The sequence below is a fragment of the Papio anubis genome, chromosome 16, assembly GCF_008728515.1.
Source record: "Papio anubis isolate 15944 chromosome 16, Panubis1.0, whole genome shotgun sequence".
Taxonomy (NCBI): domain Eukaryota; kingdom Metazoa; phylum Chordata; class Mammalia; order Primates; family Cercopithecidae; genus Papio; species Papio anubis.
This window is the reverse complement of record NC_044991.1, coordinates 48,725,116-48,743,948: the sequence shown is the minus strand read 5'-3', so window position 1 is coordinate 48,743,948 and position 18,833 is coordinate 48,725,116. Positions and strand designations below refer to the sequence as shown.

General features: G+C 40.6%; 1 protein-coding gene across 1 annotated transcript in view; it reads right to left on the bottom strand.

Moving 5' to 3' along the window:
- The window catches only part of PAK5 (p21 (RAC1) activated kinase 5), a 304,085-nt gene that overhangs the window by 105,394 nt on the left and 179,858 nt on the right, over positions 1-18,833 (bottom strand). Inside the window, exon 3 of the mRNA XM_003905067.2 lies at positions 23-237. Coding sequence (XP_003905116.2) covers positions 23-226 — 204 coding nt within the window. The 5' untranslated portion in view covers positions 227-237. The remainder of the gene's footprint in view (positions 1-22; positions 238-18,833) is intronic.

Here is an 18,833-nt window from a genome sequence, read left to right as displayed (position 1 = left end):
AAAGATGGAACCCTTGCCATACCTTCATAGGAGCCAGCTGGATGGGTGTGATGCATGAAGGATCCACCATAGGCTTTGGCCTGTTGGCCGTATCTGCTAACAGGCTGTGCCATTGCTGGGGAAGGCCGGTAAACTTCTGCTCTTGTGGATCAAACCCAGTGTGAACCCTGTGTTCAAAGTTGGATGGGCCAGATATTTCAATCTTTTTCTTTTTCTTCCCAAACATGATGCCAAAACCTGGGAAATATAAATAGAAAAGAGTCAGCTGTTTATATCTTGCCAGCAGAAGACCATGAGAAAGCTATTGTAAATTCATTCAGGGCAACATCTTTTCAGTTATTCCTCTAGATCCCAGCTGCAAAAGATAAAAGTTGAATTTTCAGGGTGTATAAATTAAATAATTTTATTCAAATCTTTTTGTTCTCTCCTTAAACTTGCCATGTGGATGATAGTTCCCTGCCGCAATGACTTTAATTTGGCCATGTGACCTGCTTTGACTGTGGATGGAAGAGACTGTGTTAGCAAGTTTAGGGCAGAAGTTTTTGGAGGCATTGTATGTTTCCACTTTTTCCTTGTGCTCCTGTCTCTTGCCACAAAGATCTCTCTCTCAGGTAGATGACAATTCCTCAGGCTAGGTCTTGGAAGGAGAGATGCATAAGGGCAGACACAAGCCCAACTTCCAGTCTGAAGACAAGACCAGGCAAGCCCAACTGAGAAATTACTGAGCCACGTCTGACTCACAAATGAGAAATAAATGTATGTAATGAAGCCACTGAGATTTTGGCCTTGTTTGTTATATAGCATTATTAAAGCTGACCAGTACACAGGAAGAAACATTTCAAACTTTGGTATGTACTTAAAATCCAAAACATTTGTGTGGAATAAAACATATACATACATGAAAAATGGGTTGATAATGATAGTCACCGCATAAAGGATCAAACAAGTAAATATTTACAAAGCACTTAGAAAAACATCTGTCACAAAGTAATTACTTCAAGTATTAATTATACACCTCTGGACAAATATACAAGAAAGTTGACTGATATTTCCTGCAGAGAAGGGAACCAGGGGAAGAAGGCAGGGAGGAAGACTCACTTTTCACTGCATATTATATTTACAATTTTTTTACAGTGTACTTTACCTGTTTGAAACAACATCGTTTACCCAGGTGAAACATAGCCAGTGACTAGAACACCTCTAGAAAATATGTAAAATAGGCAAAGTATGCTTTATGATGTTGCAAACACATAAGGTAACCCGGGTTTGCATCCCAGGTAGGTCACCTATTCACTGTGATCCCAGGTAATTGCGTTTTCCTTTCTGCAGCTACTCATCTGTGAATAGAACAATCACCATTTTGGGAATCCTTACAACACTGCCATGGGCATTGTAAAAGATGATGTTTTGGCCTACATGTTGATTTGCTGAGGAAGATTATCTCAGTCCTTGGACTGGAATAGTGGTCATATATTCCTACACTTCTTTTTGTTTTTGAGACAGAGTCTCGCTCTGTCGCCCAGGCTGGAGTGCAGTGGCGCAATCTCGGCTCACTGCAAGCTCCCCCTCCGGGGTTCACGCCATTCTCCTGTCTCAGCCTCCCGAGTAGCTGGGACTACAGACGCCTGCCACCACGCCCGCCTAATTTTTTTTTGTATTTTTAGTGGACGGGGTTTCACCGTGTTAGCCAGGATGGTCTCCATCTCTTGACCTCATGATCTGCCCGCCTCGGCCTCCCAAAGTGCTGGAATTACAGGCATGAGCCACCGCGCCCATAATCCTACACTTCTATGTATATATTCTTCACAGCATTTATCCACTTGTGAGTAATTAATTACATGTAATGGTGTGCTCAGTGTCTGTTTTAACTACTAGAATGTACCATCCATGAGGGAAAGGATGCTTCCTGCTTTTTCATTACTGTTTGCCTGACCTATAGTAGGGCTCACAAAATATTTGTTGATGGACTAAAATCACCCTGAACAGCACATTTATTCAGTAAATAGCACAAGGGGTTGGAGCTCCGTGTTCTCTCACTCTCCCCATTGTTCCTTCTCTACCTCCCTTCATTCTCTGTTAAAACTGTTATTTCTTTTAAACACTTGTCCCTGTGTAGTAAGCAGGGTCTTCCCATGCCTTCCAGTTTTCTCAAGTTCTTTTTCCATCCTCTACCTACATAAATATTCTCTCAGCAATGCTCAGATCATTCACAGCCTTCACTCCCTGGACTCCATCAAAACCCATCACATTCATTCTGCTTGTTACTTCAGACTAATTTGGAAGGGCTGTAATGAAAATGGATGAAAGATTATAAGGACTTCAACTACCTTGATACATTATCTTTCCTGGAAAATATAATTATAATTTAAAACAATTCTATAAGTACTTTACTACAAGTAGGTCAACAAATACAAGTGAGGTGACCTTAAACACTCGGGCACACCCAAACCAAAGTGTAAAGAAGTAAAGGAACCCTGCTGTCACAGACTGCTGCAGAATGGCCCACAATGTTTCATTCTTCCTGGTATCCATGCCTTCAAGGAGGCCTCTCCCACACTGACTCTGAACTTGGATATAAAATTTGATGTGACTAATGAGACAAGAGAAAATATGACACCAATACGCACAGTGTCTGCACACTGGGGCTTGCTCGCCCTCTTGCTGTCTTTGGAAACGGCAGTCAGCATGAAAACAAAGCCAGCCTATCCTGCTGGAAGATGAGGGGCTGTGTATCCCAGTTACCTGTCTCCCCAGCCAGCAACTAGTCGACCCTGAGAAGCAGAGCTGCCCAGCTGACCAGCAGCTATCCACATGAGAGAGCCTAGACAAAACCAGCAGAACTACCCAGTTGGACTTAGAAGTACAGAATCAAGACACAAATAAATGTTTTTTTGCTTTAAACCATTATGCTTTGGAGTAGACTGCTATACAGAAAAAGCCAACATAATAAAATCCCTGATTATCATCCTCTACCTTGCATCTTCAGATGCTTGCCATTTTTAGGTTTCTATTTTAGCTGCTTCAAAGTTTCAAGTAACAACATCCAATCTGGGTAACTATATTAGCTGCTACACAATTGAGTGCTAACTCAAAGGAGTTTTGATTGTGATATTACTATTTGGTTGAAGACCTGGAACGTTTTCAGTGGCAGGAAATTACACCAATAATTAGCTCTATACACCATCTCTCAGAATTATTTAGTGAGCATAAAATACATTTGAAAATATAATTTGGCCATTTGTTGGCTGAGTCTGCTTGACAGTTTAAGAAACTTTAGCTATGACCATTTTTTAAAAAAGCAAGACAGAAATTATTTCAGAAAAATCATTTGAGAAGAGTTATTTGGCCTCTATTCATACCTGAACAAGCACTGAAAATGCTAGGCCAAATACTTTTAGAGGCAGAATAGAAATGTCTTGTTATTCCCTTTCTCATTGTGAATTTCCCAGTGGTTGCTATGCCACTCAATGAGAGCATTCAAAAGAAAATATCAATGAACTAATACTGTTTCTGTGTTTAAATAAGAGAGTTGTGGAGAGGAAATTCACAGCTGAATTAGTCTACATACACTACATCCTGTGACACCACACAACTATAATTTTAATGGTCAAACAAACAGTTCTATCTCTCCAGTAAATTTGAGTTAAAGAGTTACAAAGGAACAACTTAAAAGGAAAACACAAAACAGCTCTAAATCCTGAAGCAATTATTCCTGGGAAGTTCACAGATGCAGAGACAAATCTCCAAGATGGATCGTGACATTCTATCAGCAGTGTCTACTGCTCTGTTAGCAAGGAGGAGGCCCACACTCAGGTAAAGACAGAGACAGGGTCCTAGTGCCTTTTAGCACCATGGGACAGAGGGACGCCTAGTAGGAAAGTGAAGATCTGCTTGGCAGATGATTTCTTCTCTGTGATGTGCTCATGCTCAGTCTACCTACTAGGGCACTAAAAGTTCAATGCGTCTTATCCCACATTCATGGCAGCCCTCTGTCACGGGTCCCCAAGACCACCTCCAGGCTTGATGATTCGCCAGGAGAACTCATAGGACTCTGCATACAGTCATACTCATGGCTATGATTTATTACAGTGAAAGGATACAAAACAAAATTAGCAGTGGGAAAAGGGGCATGGGACCAAGTCCAGAGGATACCAGGTGCAGGCTTTCAGAGGTCTTCTCCTAGAGAACTCACACAGATTGTTGTTAATTCCCCCAGGACTGATTGTAACAACACACGTAAAATGCCGTCTACCGGAGAAGCCCATCAGAGATGAAGGGCCTGAGGATTTTATTTGGTACTGGTCACATAGGCACCCTTGCTTAGTCCATATTTAAATTCCAGGAGGAAAACAGGAGTTCAACATAAACCTTTTTTTTTTCTTTTTCTTTTTTTTTGCATAAACAGTTTAGGCACAATAAGCCATTCTTTATCAGGGAATGGTGAGGAACTTCCTAAAATCCAAGTTCCCAGATGCCAACCAAGGGCCAACCTTGCAAATAGGCTTTTTTCTAGGATATGCATCCTCAAGCCTGCTAGACTAACTCTTTTCTGCAGAGGAGGTGTTATTATCATCGCCCTTTCATAGAAGAGGAAACAGATGCTCAGAGCCCAGGTTAGAAACTTGTAAAACTGGAGATTTAGAATCTCAAAACACAAGCTTTTAATCACTTGTGAGAGCAATGTATGGCTGCCCTGTATTTACCTTCTCTGCCAGTTACACCATCCTACCCTTCTTAGGGAATCCAGTTGGTACGGATAGTGAGGTTTCTTGGGTCCTGTCACGTCTCTCCAGAAAGGCGCTTTCTGAGAAACTACAAACTGTGTCACTGAGCAGGTGAAGCTGAGCAGCCCCTTCCATAGAAGAAAAGATCCCTGCTGCTCAGCACCCATGTAAACCAAGGGCACAGCATACCTCCTTCCACTCCTCCGTGTCCAGCAGATCTACTTCCTAACAGCTGGGTAGGTATCTTTCAGTACAGAAAGTTAGCCACAGGTTGAAAAGTAGGCAATCAAGAATTAATGTGAAATATTTATCCATCTCTTTGTTTCATTATTAAACACTTTATTATTTGTTTCATTATGTGAACATTCACCTGGCAGTTTGATTCAGCATTAACCAAGTTGGTTCCTTAGCTAACTAAGTTTGGGAAACAATGAATTACATAAGGTCCTTTTGTGGGACATTTCAAGGTCTTTATTATGCTAATATTAGTTTAGTTCCTAGAGGAGGATAGTAAACAGATCCCAGAATCCTCATTTCTCAAAGTTTATTGCAAAACTCACAGCAAACACTGCTTTGATGGATGGTTTCAGTCACCCTATGTTCTTCTATGAAAGGTAAGTCTTAAGTCATAGAAGAGACTGAAGGAAATCCAGATCCCCAGACTCCCATACCCCATTTCTGCTCTGACATCTTCATGGTTATCTCAGCCCTCAACCTGTTCTCGGGGACAGCCCAGCTCTGTCCCTAACTTAGTGGGTTGCCCTGCCTTAAGCATATGCCTAGTCTAAAAGTTCCAACATGCAAGCATCTCCCAATTCAGGTCTCTATGAACAGGCATACAGAGCAGGGAGTCAAAGAAGAAATAGCAGGCTAATGCAGCAGCACCTGTAGGTTGGGGTGATGGCACAGCACCTCATTAGGGACCAGAAGATGCTACTTAAATAATAATCATCTAGGATGAATTGTGTGTCAGATACTGCTCTATATGTACAAATTCACATATTCTGTTTACAGCAATTTATATTGTAAGGACTATTAGTATTTCTGCTATACAGATAAGGAAACTGAGGCCTACAGGAATTTTTAAAAATGTGCCCAAGTTCACTCAATAGGAAGGAACCGAAATGGAATTCCAAACCCGGCAGTCCACATTGTGAGGACAAACTGGTCCATGCTCTGCTGACTTGAATACTAGTCCAGTCCCCATGGTGCAGCATGCTCTGTGGCCCTGGCAGCCTCTCTCACATGGGGAGTCCTCCATTCTACATGGAGTTAACTCCAGATATGCTTGGCTCCTGTAATTGTTCGGATAACTCAGTGAGAAGATATTAGAAGAAAGCCCTACAAGGGACTGGATGATCTGAATGTTGCTTCCATGATAGACAAGGGAGTGGTTAATACTGCTCATATTATCTGGTTGCAGTGGGGACTTTGCTGGTTCTTCTGAGTTGATACACTACAACTCTCTCCCCAGCCCTGGATTCAGTCTCTGCTCTTCTCTGTGCCTTTAAGTTGATTTCTATGACTGCATCACTAGAACTTCCTTTTCTTTAGCTTCTAGGGGGATTTGACCAATTAGAGGCAATTTGTAGGTGGAGAAAGAGGATGGGGATTTATTCCCCTGGCTTTCTTTGCAAAATTCCCTGGTTTTCTTGCCAAATGTGTTTCTCTGGTTTTCTTGCCAAAATTCCCCAACATGTACAAGCTCCTGTTGGCATTCCCTTTTCCCTCCAGTTTTCCCGCCAGTTTTCAGTCCCTGTAGGGCTAGATACGATATCTTCCTACAGTTTTTAGTTTGTGGGTATTCCAACATTTTTTATAGGTTCTCAGAACCTTGCTTCTATGTACCAGGTAGACCCTTCTGGAGTTTACCTTCTGCTTCCCATCAGGACTCTGACTGGCACGTAGCATACTTGTGGGGCTTGTGGTCCCCACTTCCCAGGATTCACCAGCAATGCCTAGGGACTAGGGAATATCCACAAGAAGCCACCACCCATTAAAAGGGGCCAAAGTCTCCATTAGCCTTGTGGAGACCCCTGCTTTTTGCATGTATTCCTTTATAACTATTTTAAAAGTATTTTTGTTGCCTTATTTTTCTCTTGGGCATAAAGCTTGAAGTGTTCAAAAAAGCAAGATGGGCATTCTGTGAAATTACTTTCTTTATGAAGTTATCTAAAAGGGTAATGACAAAATAATTTTATCAAACAATCCTGTTGCCTCCTCAGGGATTAATTTGGGATTGTGGTTGAAAGCAGGGACCCAGACTTCCTGGATCTGAATCTGAGTCCTGCTACATTTATCAGTTCTGCATTCTTGGGCAACCTGCTTTGCATCCTTTTGCCTCAGTATCCTCCTATGATAAATGGGAATAGCAATATTCTCCCCCTCAGTGTGTTGTTGTGAACATTCAGTGAACTAAGACATGAAAAGTGGCTTAGATCTGTGTCTGGCTCCTAGCAAATGCAATCCAAATCAGGATTTTAGGGAATGGAGTAGGAACTCTACTACAAGCCAGGTCCAATCAGTGGCTGAAGTGCCATCTCTCGTCACATCAGGTGGACACGTAGAGGTAGAGGAGTAGCTACCTGACCCCTATTACAAATTGAGAAGGTTCCAGCATTCTTCAACCTTTTCAAAACAGTGACTCATGGCTCAGTCCTGTGTCCCATCCATGGTAACATTTTAAGTTTAATGGCATGGATGGTGGTGATGGTCACACAAAAGTATGAATGTATTTAATGCCACTGAACAGTACAATAAAAATTGGTTAAAATGGTAAACTTTTTGTTTTGTATATTTCATGATAATAATAATAGTAATAAAAGATAATGACATGGATATGCCCCAGGAGCTTTGACTGCATGAGAGGAAGTAGTTGGCAGGCAGGAGCCATACTGAAGATAGGTTGGGGCAGGCACAGGGTGTGGTGGGGCAGGCAGAGCAGGAGTTCACCTATTAAAAAATCTTTTTGTTCATATCCCCCCTCAAAAATCTCAAATTGTAATATAACATTTGGGATTAAGAAAGAAATATGTCAAACGGTGTTGGTCTAACAAAGTGAAGCGTCAATGTAATTACTGAACTATTAAGATTTCCAGTCATTCAGCCAGCTAGAGACATAGTAGAAAGAATAAGACCACAGAATTTTAAAATGGTGACTTTAACATACCTCTTAAGAGTGAGTCTTTTCTTATTGACTCCCTCATGAAGAGGGATTTTTCTTTTCTTAGTCTCAGATCTATTTTTCAGAACTTGGTAAATGTAACAACGGAAATTTAAGTACTTTAGCAATACATACCTGTGTTCATATAATTTAGATTTAATGACTGACCAGTCACTTATGGGAGAAAGGTGGCTGTTTCCGAAATCACATTACAGAGGGGATGCCACCAACAACACCATCCCCTTTCTGAGATGTCATTGCCCAGGTGTACATTCATTATAGCCTCAGAATCAAGAACAAAAGATTCTCCAGGCTTTTAGCTATGCTGATTTTAGGGAAAATACAACTTGGATTACATATTTGGGATCCATAGGAAAATACAAAATCTTGGGATGGGTTCATCATATAATCTAAAAATAAAGTTGTTTTCTAAAAAAAACATATCATTATGTGTCAAAGTTGTTATAAATGACATAGTTTCCTCTCCTTGGATTCATCTATTGCAGTGTCTCCTAACAGGACCCATCAGACAGTCACTACGTTCCACTGGGTGCTTCCTACTCCAGAAGAAACTGTATTAAAGCCTGTTGGGTCAACAAAATGATTATCCTTGTACCTGGTCCCCATTTCTATTGTACAGATGCTCATTATTCAGTTGCTTTGTGACCTGGGCCTGTTTTTGTGACCTGTGTCATAATCCAAACACACTTGCCTTCTCCACAGGTGTAGAAACAGCTGTAGCCCCTTTTTTTCTTTTGTGGATCTGATTCTGGCTTCTAATTTCTTTTTTTTTTTTTTTTTTTTTTTTGAGACGGAGTCTCGTTCTGTTGCCCAGGCTGGAGTGCAGTGGCCGGATCTCAGCTCACTGCAAGCTCCGCCTCCCGGGTTTAGGCCATTCTCCTGCCTCAGCCTCCCGAGTAGTTGGGACGGGCGCGGTGGCTCAAGCCTGTAATCCCAGCACTTTGGGAGGCCGAGACAGACAGATCATGAGGTCAGGAGATTGAGACCATCCTGGCTAACCTGGTGAAACCCTGTCTCTACTAAAAAATACAAAAAACTAGCCAGGTGAGCTGGCTTCTAATTTCTACCACTGGGATGTAAACCCTGACTTCATACCTGAATCTTTGTTTCTTATTTGTCCTTCTCTACTTCTGTGAATGTCTTAGACCCTTCCCTCTGATCATGACACTTGAATCTTACCTGTCTGCTGGTTTCTTCTTATCTAAGCCTTCTGATTCTGCCCTGATTCTGAAATCTGTGCCCACAGTTGGATTTAGCATATACATCCATCTGAACTGCACACTTTCTAGACCCTCAACATCATCATACCTTTCTGCTCTAACTTAACCCCTCATCCTGGCTTCAACTCCTCACCCTGGCTTCAACTCATCCTTCTCAACTTTCTGCTATCCAATATCCAGTACTGACAAAAGGCACACTTTAAGGAAAACATATTTAAATTTGAATCATTTTCACATTGTCAGAATGACAATGTAATATTGAGATAATAGCAAGAAGAAAATCATGGGTTTTAGAGTACCATCAACGCAGTAAATACTCAGAAAAACTGCATGGAAATGTGTTAAATATAACAATCAAAAGCCACTACTTCACCATGGTTTTATTCTTTACTATAAGTTTACTTCTTCTTTATGCCAATCAGCCCAAATATGGAGACAGAGCCCAAACTTCTCTCTTAAGCTCCGTGTCTATTCTTCCAAAGCTCCTCTTTGATTATTCTTATTTTTGACACTCAGCATCTCCAAAACTCAACTCATGATCTCCTACTTGCTCTACCTCTTTCTTTCATACATATCTTAATCCTTATATAGATAGCGCCACATTGCATTAAATTGCATCTGCTCCCCAGATGTTCACTACATCTATACCTCTCTCTGAATTCCCACTGTATTAGTTTCCTAAAGTTGATGTAACAAATTTCCACAAACTTAGCAGCTTAGATAATGCAATTTATTTTCTTACAGTTCTGGAAGTCAGAAGTATAACATGAGTCTCAATGGGTAAAAATCAAGGCATTGGCAGAGGTATGTCCCTTTCTGAAGTCTCTAGAGGAGAATACATTTCCTTGTCTCTTCCAGTTTCTAGAAGTCACTTGTATTCCTCGGCTGATACTGCATCTCTCTCTGACTGTTATTCCATCTTTCCCACTTTCTTTTTCTTCTCTTTTCTTTTCCTTGTTTTCTTTCCTTTCTTTCCCTTCCCTTCCCTTCCCTTCCTTTCTTTCTTTCTCAGGGTCACATGCTGCCCCCACCCCCCACCCCCCAGGCTGGAGTGCTGTAGTGTGATCCTGGTGATCTTGGTGATCTCGGCTCACTGCAACCTCCGCCTCCTGGGTTCAAGTGATTCTTTGACCTCAGCCTCCCGAGTGGCTGGGATTACAGGCATGCACCACAATGCCTGGCTAGTTTTTATATTTTTAGTAGAGATGGGGTTTTGCCATGTTGGCCAGGCTGGTCTCCAACTCCTGACCTCAGGTGATCTGCCTGTCTCAGCCTCCCAAAGTGCTGGGATTACAGGCATGAGCCATCGTGCCTGGCTCATCTTTCCCATTTTCCTCTGACTCGCTTGTTTTGTCTTTCTCTTCTACTTTTAAGGACTCTTGTATTATATCGGACCAGCCTGGATAATCTCCCTATTTTAAAGTCATCTTATTAGCAACAGCAATTCTACCTGCAACCGTAATTCCCCTTACATATTTCAGGGATTAGGACGCTGACATTTTGCAAGGAGGGCACTATTCTGTCTACCACACCCACTGTCACTGCTCTGTCCATGTCAGCATCATTTCTGTCCTAGTCTACTATAAAATTATCTAGCTCAGTTTCCCTTCAACTAAACTTGCCCCTGCCAAGCAGTTTTCCACCCTGTAGGCAGATCAATCTTTTGAAAAATATAAGTCTGTATCATGCTGTCTCTCTCTTAAACCTTTTCTATGACTTCTCACTGACCTTAAAAACAAAACCAAACTCCTTATCAGAGCTTACAAGTCTCCTCGGGACCACCCCTTGGTACCTCTCTAACTGCATAAATTCCTTCTCCCTTTCATTAAGCCTTACCATCCTTAGTCACCCCCATTATCTTAAAATCCCCCATCCCCCCCCAACTTCACCCTCCCCTGCCTGTCTCTACCCTCTCATCTTGGCCCTCAGCCAAAGTCTCTTTTCTGGCCTCAGATCAAATGGAACTTCCTTAGGGAGGCCACTTTAGACCTCAGAATACCTTTCTTCTTAAGTGCTCCCACAGTTCCTTGTCTATTGTGCTAGAGAAAAGATTATTTCAAATTACAGACATGCATGAACACATTCTGTCTACCCTGTCCACGCCACCATCATTTCTCTCTTAGGCTGCTACAAAGTTGTCTAGCTCAGTTTCCCTTCCACTAGACTTACCTGTCCAAGCAGTTCTCCACCCTGTAGGGAGACCAATGTTTCTAAAATGTACGTCTGTATTATGCTCACTCTCCTAAACATTTTCTATGACTTCTTATTGTCATTACACACAAATCCAAACCCCTTATCCAAGCTCACAGTTGTGGATGGTTCAAACAAAAAGAAGCACACAAAGTAAAAGCTAAAAGGGAACTACTTTGTTCCTATTGCAAAGTTTCAAATTCAGACCATTTTCTATTTGTGTTATCCCTGCACACATCCTGATTTTTTATACATAAATATATGACCACTCTAAGTACACTGGGTGGGACTTGTTTTTTTTTTTTGAGTCATTTAGCCTATTTTGGGTGTTACGTTAAAAAAAAATTAAAAAGCAAACCTTGGCTATCTTTCCATATCAGCACACATATCACACTTGCTTTTTAAAGTCTCCATAGCATTTTATAAAATGCAATGTACTATAATTCATCTATTGATTCTTCTATTGATTAACATTTAAGTTTTGGGGCTCTAAAAAACACCATTGCTGTTAGAACTCTGCTAGGTGTATCATTCTGCAAAAATACGAGCAAGTCTGTGGCACAGATTGTCAGATGTGGAAATAATGGAAGAAAGGCATATGTATTAGTTTCCTAGGGCTGCCAAAACAAAGTAACACAGATTGGTTGGCTTAAGCAAGATAAATTTTGTTCTCACTTCTGGAGGCTGGAAGTCCAAGATCAAGGTGTCGGGAGGGTTGGTTTCTTCTGAGACTGAGATTTCTCTCATTGGCTTGTAGATGATGTCTTCCCCCTATATATGACTGTGTCCAAGTTTCCTTTTCTCAAAAGGACATGGGCCATATTAGATTAGGGGCCAAACTAATGACCTCATTTTAATTTAATCATCTGTTTAAAGTCCCTGCCTCCCAAATTCAGTCACATTTGGAGGCATTGGAGGTTAGGATTTCAATATATGAACTTGGGAGATGGATGGCATTCATCCCATAAAAGCAAGCATGTTCAAAACTTTTTAAAATGCTAGCAAGTTGCCTTTCAGAAAGCCTAGATACTTTCCTTTCCTACCAACATTGTTGGAAATCAAAGTTGGTCTTCCTTAGCAAGTAATAAGCTCCTTAAGGTCATCTTGATCTTATCTGTGCCCGGCACATAGTAGATGAGCAATAATATTTGTTGAATGAATAGTCACTGAGACAAAACATTTCCCTTGATAGAGACAATTCATGGTTCAAGCAGACTGGCTTCTAACAAGCAGGCAGCACACAGGGTGAGATCAACAGCATATGACAGGAATGCATCCCAAATGCTTCTAAGGAACCCAGATAAACACACAGCTTTTCAGGGACAGAGTGGGAGAGAGAGGACCCAGTCCTTTTTGATTTTTTCCTTGTATGTTTTTATCACTCCTCTAAAAATTTTAATTAACTACTTGCTGTATACCAAGCACTATAGGCAAGGCAGTGGTGATCAAGACCTTATAGAGTAGAAGGGAGAAGAAAAAACAAGCACAGTGAAGTCTAGAGTCAGTCTTCTGGGTTCAAACTTTTGCTCTTCTACTTACTGGGGCAAATTACTTAATCTTTTTATGCCTCAGCTTTTTAATAAAGTGCAACTAATTAATATCTATGTCAAAAGGTTGTTGTGAATATTTAATGAGTTAACACTTGTTAAGCACATGAAACACTGCCTGGCACGGAATGAGCATTCCATAATTGTTAGCTATTATTATTGTAAAGGAAAGAAATAAAATGTTACAGAGATAAAGGGCCCACAAATCTCTCCATACTATCTTCACAACTTTCTGTGAATTCGTAATGTTTTAAAAAGTACACATATAAGTGTACATTTTACTTTAATTGTACCCCCCCCCATAGTTACGTCTTACATAGTTAGGGTTATCATATCAAAACCAGGACTTTAGCATTGGTACAATGTATGTATATATGTCTATGCCATTTTATCACATGTAGTGATTCCTGTAACTACCAGCACAATCAGTGTATAGAACTGTTCTATCCCCACAAATATGTGCTATCCTTTTAAAGTCACATGTTCCCTCACTACCCCCACCATCGCTAAGTCCTGGCAACCTGTAATCTGTTTTCTATCTCCACAAATGCATAATATTGAGACTATTATATGAATGAAATAATAGACTATATGACCATTTGGGATGGTCCTGTTTCCCTCTCAGCCCAAGGCCCTTACACTCCATCCACGTTGTTGCGTGTATCAATAGTTCATTCTTTTTTATTGGTGAGTAGTATTTCATGGCATGCATGTACCATACTTTGTTAAACCACTCACTCACTGAGGGATAGTTTGGTTGTTTCTAGTTTTTGGCTATTACAAATAAAGCTGGTATGAATAATACTGTACAGGTTATTTTTTTTATCACTTGTATTACTAATATTTTTAGATTGGTTATATATTAAAGTGGTAAACATTTTGGATAAAATGAAACAGATTAATTAAAATTAGTTTTACCTCTTTTATATTTCAAAATATGACTACTGGAGTATTTAAAATTGAAGATGTACCTTATATTATATTTCTACTGGATAGCATTATGAAAATGTAACTTGTAGGAGAGCAGCTGCATGCCTACTTGTGATACAGATATTGGGTTGAGAATGCTTTGAGTTCAGCCTTTATGGATAAGAAGGGGCAGGTCTTGTGAACTTGAGACAGAGCATTCCAGGCAAAAGTAACCAAGGATAAAGTACTCAAGAGAGAAAAGGATTTACCTTGTTCAAGAAACAAAAGCAGCTCCTGTGGCTGAAGCAATACTTATTTAAGAAGGGAATGAAGTGGTCCACCGTTTGTAAACATTGTATAGATAGTCCCAGATTCTCCAGTTTTTAAAAATATTTTACATCAATGACACTAATATCCAAATACGCCCATCTACTTTCTGAAGGTAATGAACAGGAAAACTTGATAAAGTATTTTCACAGTAAGTCTTTTAGTGAAGTAGGGTTTCCCCAAACAGATACTGGCCCATAATTTAATCCTGGAAATATCACTGTTATTTGTTTGTTTAAAACTTACTGTGAATTATGAGTAGATTAGTTGATCAGTTAGTTTTTGCTGCATATCACACCATCCCAACACTTAGTGAGTTAAAATGACAATCATTTATTTGGCCCCAAATATTGTGGGCTGATAATTTGTGCTGGGTCCAGTAGGGTGGTTCTTATGGTCTTGCCTGTGCTCATTCATGTGTTCTGTGGTCAACTATGGGTTGTCTGGAAACTGACTGGTCTGGGATGGCCACATGAACTCTCATCTTTCAGCAGGGTAGCATGGGCTTGTTCTTGTGGTGGTATCAGGGTTCTTAGAGAGCACAGATGTAACACCTCTTGAGACCTAGACTAGGAAAAGGCACGTAAGATTGGTTCCACTAGCTTCTATAACCAATGCAAGCTATAAGACCAGCCCAGATTCAATGGGTGGGGAAATTAGTCTGCTTTTCAAAGGAAGGAGCTTCAATGTCACATTGCCAATGATTGGCTACTGTGAGACATAGAGAATTAGGACTATATTTGCAGTAAGTAATAGTGGCATGCTGCTAAGTGGTTAAAAACTGGCTCTGAAAAAGGGTGAAACAAACCCTGATTGTAATGTCTGTCAACTTTTATGGTGCAAGTACTTTCACAAAGCTAATTTCAAGCTACCATTGTGACATTGCTGAACATTTTTTTTAATTGAAAAAAATATTTTTAAAGATGAGCACAATTGGCTCTCACAAGCTCATGTGAGCCAGCTCCAGCATACACTAAGAATAAACTCTAATTCTGGTAGTTGGCAGAGGAATGCTGTAATTTCTGGAACTCACCACTCAAGATACCACACTGAGATCTTCTGCCCTCTCTTAAAAAGGCAATTTCAAGGAGCTACATGTCCCAGCAACAGGTAAAAAGCCCCCCAAATAATTGGCTATAAAGACTTTAGAAGTCTGCAACAGTAACTATGAGATACGTGGCAGGTGTCGTTCTCATCTAATTATCAATCTTCTCAGGTGATTGAAAATGGTATTTTGGGTGTGTGTGCAGGTGTACACACAGCTGGCAATCAAAATGAGACCTTCCATAAATCATAATTGGAAACACTGTCAAGTTTAACAACATCGGAGCCTGTTTTCTTTCCTTCAGTCTTCAAGAAGATACAAACTGATGCATAGGAATTTCACATCGAGCCAAATAACCTTATGTAACCTTAATTTTGCTTTATTTAGATTGGTCAAATGGGTCACACAAACAGTTGCCTAATTCTGCTCTTTTCCATCTGAGGGTCATATGCTAGCACCACCTCCTGGTGAGAATATGGGCTTCATATGGGCAACTGCAATTGTGTTTGACTTATTTCCAAAAGTAAGTTACTGCTACCATTTGTTTGAAAACCTCAGAGCTGTATATTTTCTTAAAGTTATGGGAGAAATAAGTTGTCAAGCTGGCCACTTTTTTTTTTTTTTTTTTTTTTTTTTTTTTGAGATGGAGTCTCGGTCTGTCTCCCAGGCTGGAGTGCAGTGGCACGATCTGGACTCACTGCAAGCTCTGCCCTCCGGGTTTACGCCATTCTCCTGCCTCAGCCTCCAGAATAGCCGGGACTACAGGCGCCTGCCACCAAGCCTGCCTATTTTTTTTTGTATTTTTAGTAGAGACAGGGTTTCACCATGTTAGTCAGGATGGTCTCGATCTCCTGACCTCGTGATCCGCTCGCCTTGGCCTCCCAAAGTGCTGGGATTACAGACGTGAGCCACCGCGCCTGGCCAAGCTGGCCACTTTTAATGTCATTGACTGTATGAATTTTAAACAATAGAGTATTGGGTGTAAGAAACTTTCCTGTTGAAAAAGACTGGGCCAAATAAGAAGGGAATTTGCTGTTATGAGTAAAGAATGGAATCTTCTTAGCAGTTAAATACTAAAAAGTTGTAGTACAATTTTAGATTAAAAAAATCACAGTTCTTGGGCTTTTTTTGTTGTTGTTGTTTCTTTCTTTAAACCACTAGAATCTATCATTGGATATTGCCTTGTCCCCAAACAATCCAACATTCTGAGCAAATAGAAATGGTAGTCCTGTTGACATGTCAGCTTCAAACTGAACTTTCCATGCATAGAAACCCCTGCTATAGTGTATAAGTCTCACCTTCTGGCTCTTTTCTTCATATTTGCTTCTCCATAAGAGCAGGTAAGCCAAAGGGGAAGGGCAAGAATGGGCTTGGTTTGTGCAGCCTAATTCAGACGAACTGAGAGTCCCAATAAGAGCAGCAAAAACAACAATAACTAGCTTCTGACTGTCTCTCCCTTCCAAATCTGAAGTTGCCCACTTCTATTGTAAAATATTTTCAGATCCTCACTTACAGCCTGCCACCTGAGGCTCTCAAACCCCAGAAGAACCTGAGGATAATGCTGGCATGAGGGGGATAAAGGCAACCAGGGCACTAAAGGCTTTCAGAATTATACAGCAAAGCAGAGGCACTGCACGTGGATTACACGGTTAACTGGCTGTGTGCAAGTGAGAAGTGATTCGCATTCCAAGCAAAAATCTGTGGTAGATTAAGATTATTTTAATTTTCTCTCCATTCTTTCTTCCCTTAGGCCTCCATCGTTTCTTTGACAAATATTTTACTGTGCACCTGCTGAAGTCGGGTACTGTCCATGGTACTGAAGATGCAACAGGGAAGCAGACAAAGATCCTTACCACCCTTATGGGGCTCTCATGATAGGAGAGAAAACAATAAACAAGTAAATAGGCAAATTACGTAGTATATTAGAAGATGATAAAGTCCGGGAGAAAAAAAATAAAAGCAGAAAATGGAATAGCGAATGCTGTGGCAGGGGAATAGAATTTTTATATTGTGTGGCTAGGGATGAGAGGATGTCCCTAAGAAGGTGATAGTTGAGCAAATATTTGAAGATAGAAAGGATACAATTCATTAGAGTATCTGGCCAAAGAGTTCTAGTAAGGGTCAACAGCAAGTGTAAAGGCCTGGAGATGTGGATATGCCTGGTGGGTTCAAGGAATAGCAAAGAGGCTTGTGACCCTGAGGAAGGGTGAGCAAAGAGCCAAACAGAGGGACATGAGACTGAGATAGAAAGGAAGTCAGACCACATAGGGCAGTAGTTCTTCAAGTGTGGTCCCAGACCAGCAACATTGGCATCACTGGGGAGCTTGTTTTAAAATGCAAATTTTGGAGTTTCACCACAAACCTACTGACTCAGCAGCTCTGAGGGGTGGGGCAGGGAGACTCAGCCATCCATTTCAGTGAAGCTCTCCAGATGATTCTGATGTGCACTCAAGTCTGAGAAGCAGTGATTGAGGGCATCAGCTGCCACTGCAGGGCTTCAGATTTTTTTCTCTGAGTGGAATGAAAATTGATTTGATTTTTAATTACTTAATCTAAAACAAAGATTTGAGTTTTGATGTAATTAAGTGATTGTATGTTTTCCAGGTATATTTATTTTCCTAGACAATGTTGGGGCTCAGAGACTAATAACCCAAAATATGGCATTTTGACATGCTGAACTGAAGAAGCCTCAAGGATTCTCTGGCCTCCCTCCACCACCCAAAGTCTCTCCCAAAGAAGATGAAGTTCCTTTATCTGCCTAAGATCCAGACCCACCAAGGTGAACAATTGTTTTTTCTTCCTTTCCCTGTTATCTCATTATCTGTTGCAGAAAAGTTGAGCAAGATGTGACCACACCTGAGCAGACCTTTTCATGGGCATAATGAATTGTCTCCAATGATTATTTAAAATCCAGAGAGGGCTATTTACAAATTAATATTTATTCCCCATTCTATCATTTATTGCCCCTCAATAGAATTCTTCTCCCACCTCTCATAACTGGTCTTACCAGGATACAAGCTCCCATTCTTTCTTTAACCTCAAGATAAAATATAAGTTTCTGTAACCTATTGGAAGAGGAGTCTTCATTCTAAAGGCATTTATTTAATGCCGCTACGGAAGACATTAAATAAATTTGTATGTCTTTTCTCTAATCAATCTTCCTCATGTCAGTGATTTTTCAGTGAATCTTTGGGGGTCAAAAGCCTATGGCTCCTACAGCACAAAAGATAGCACAGTGAAATGATCATTTAGGATATGTCTCCTTAGCATGGTCTCCTGGGGACTTTCTTCAGCCCCTCTGGGCTCTTCTCTGGACAATAGCTGATCCTGGAAGAGAGAAGGCCCTTCCAATAACTATATGCTGCAGTAAAAACTTGGGTTTACTGTAGATGTCTTTTACTATGATTCTTGAATAATTTTGGCATTGGAATTTTAATATATCTAATTTATAATTTAGCATAACTTGGTGCCTATGTGATGGGAAAATCAGCAAAATATTGTCAGTGCTATACACCATGAATTGGGAATTAATAGCAATTGCATTTCCAACTGTGATCACTTCTTGGTCATTTTTTCTAAGATAACATGATGATATTCACCATGTTCAATATGATTATGGGAATGCCGGTGTAGGATGATGGTGCTAACAAGAAGACTACCTGAAATGTCACCAGCAACAACAGCAAC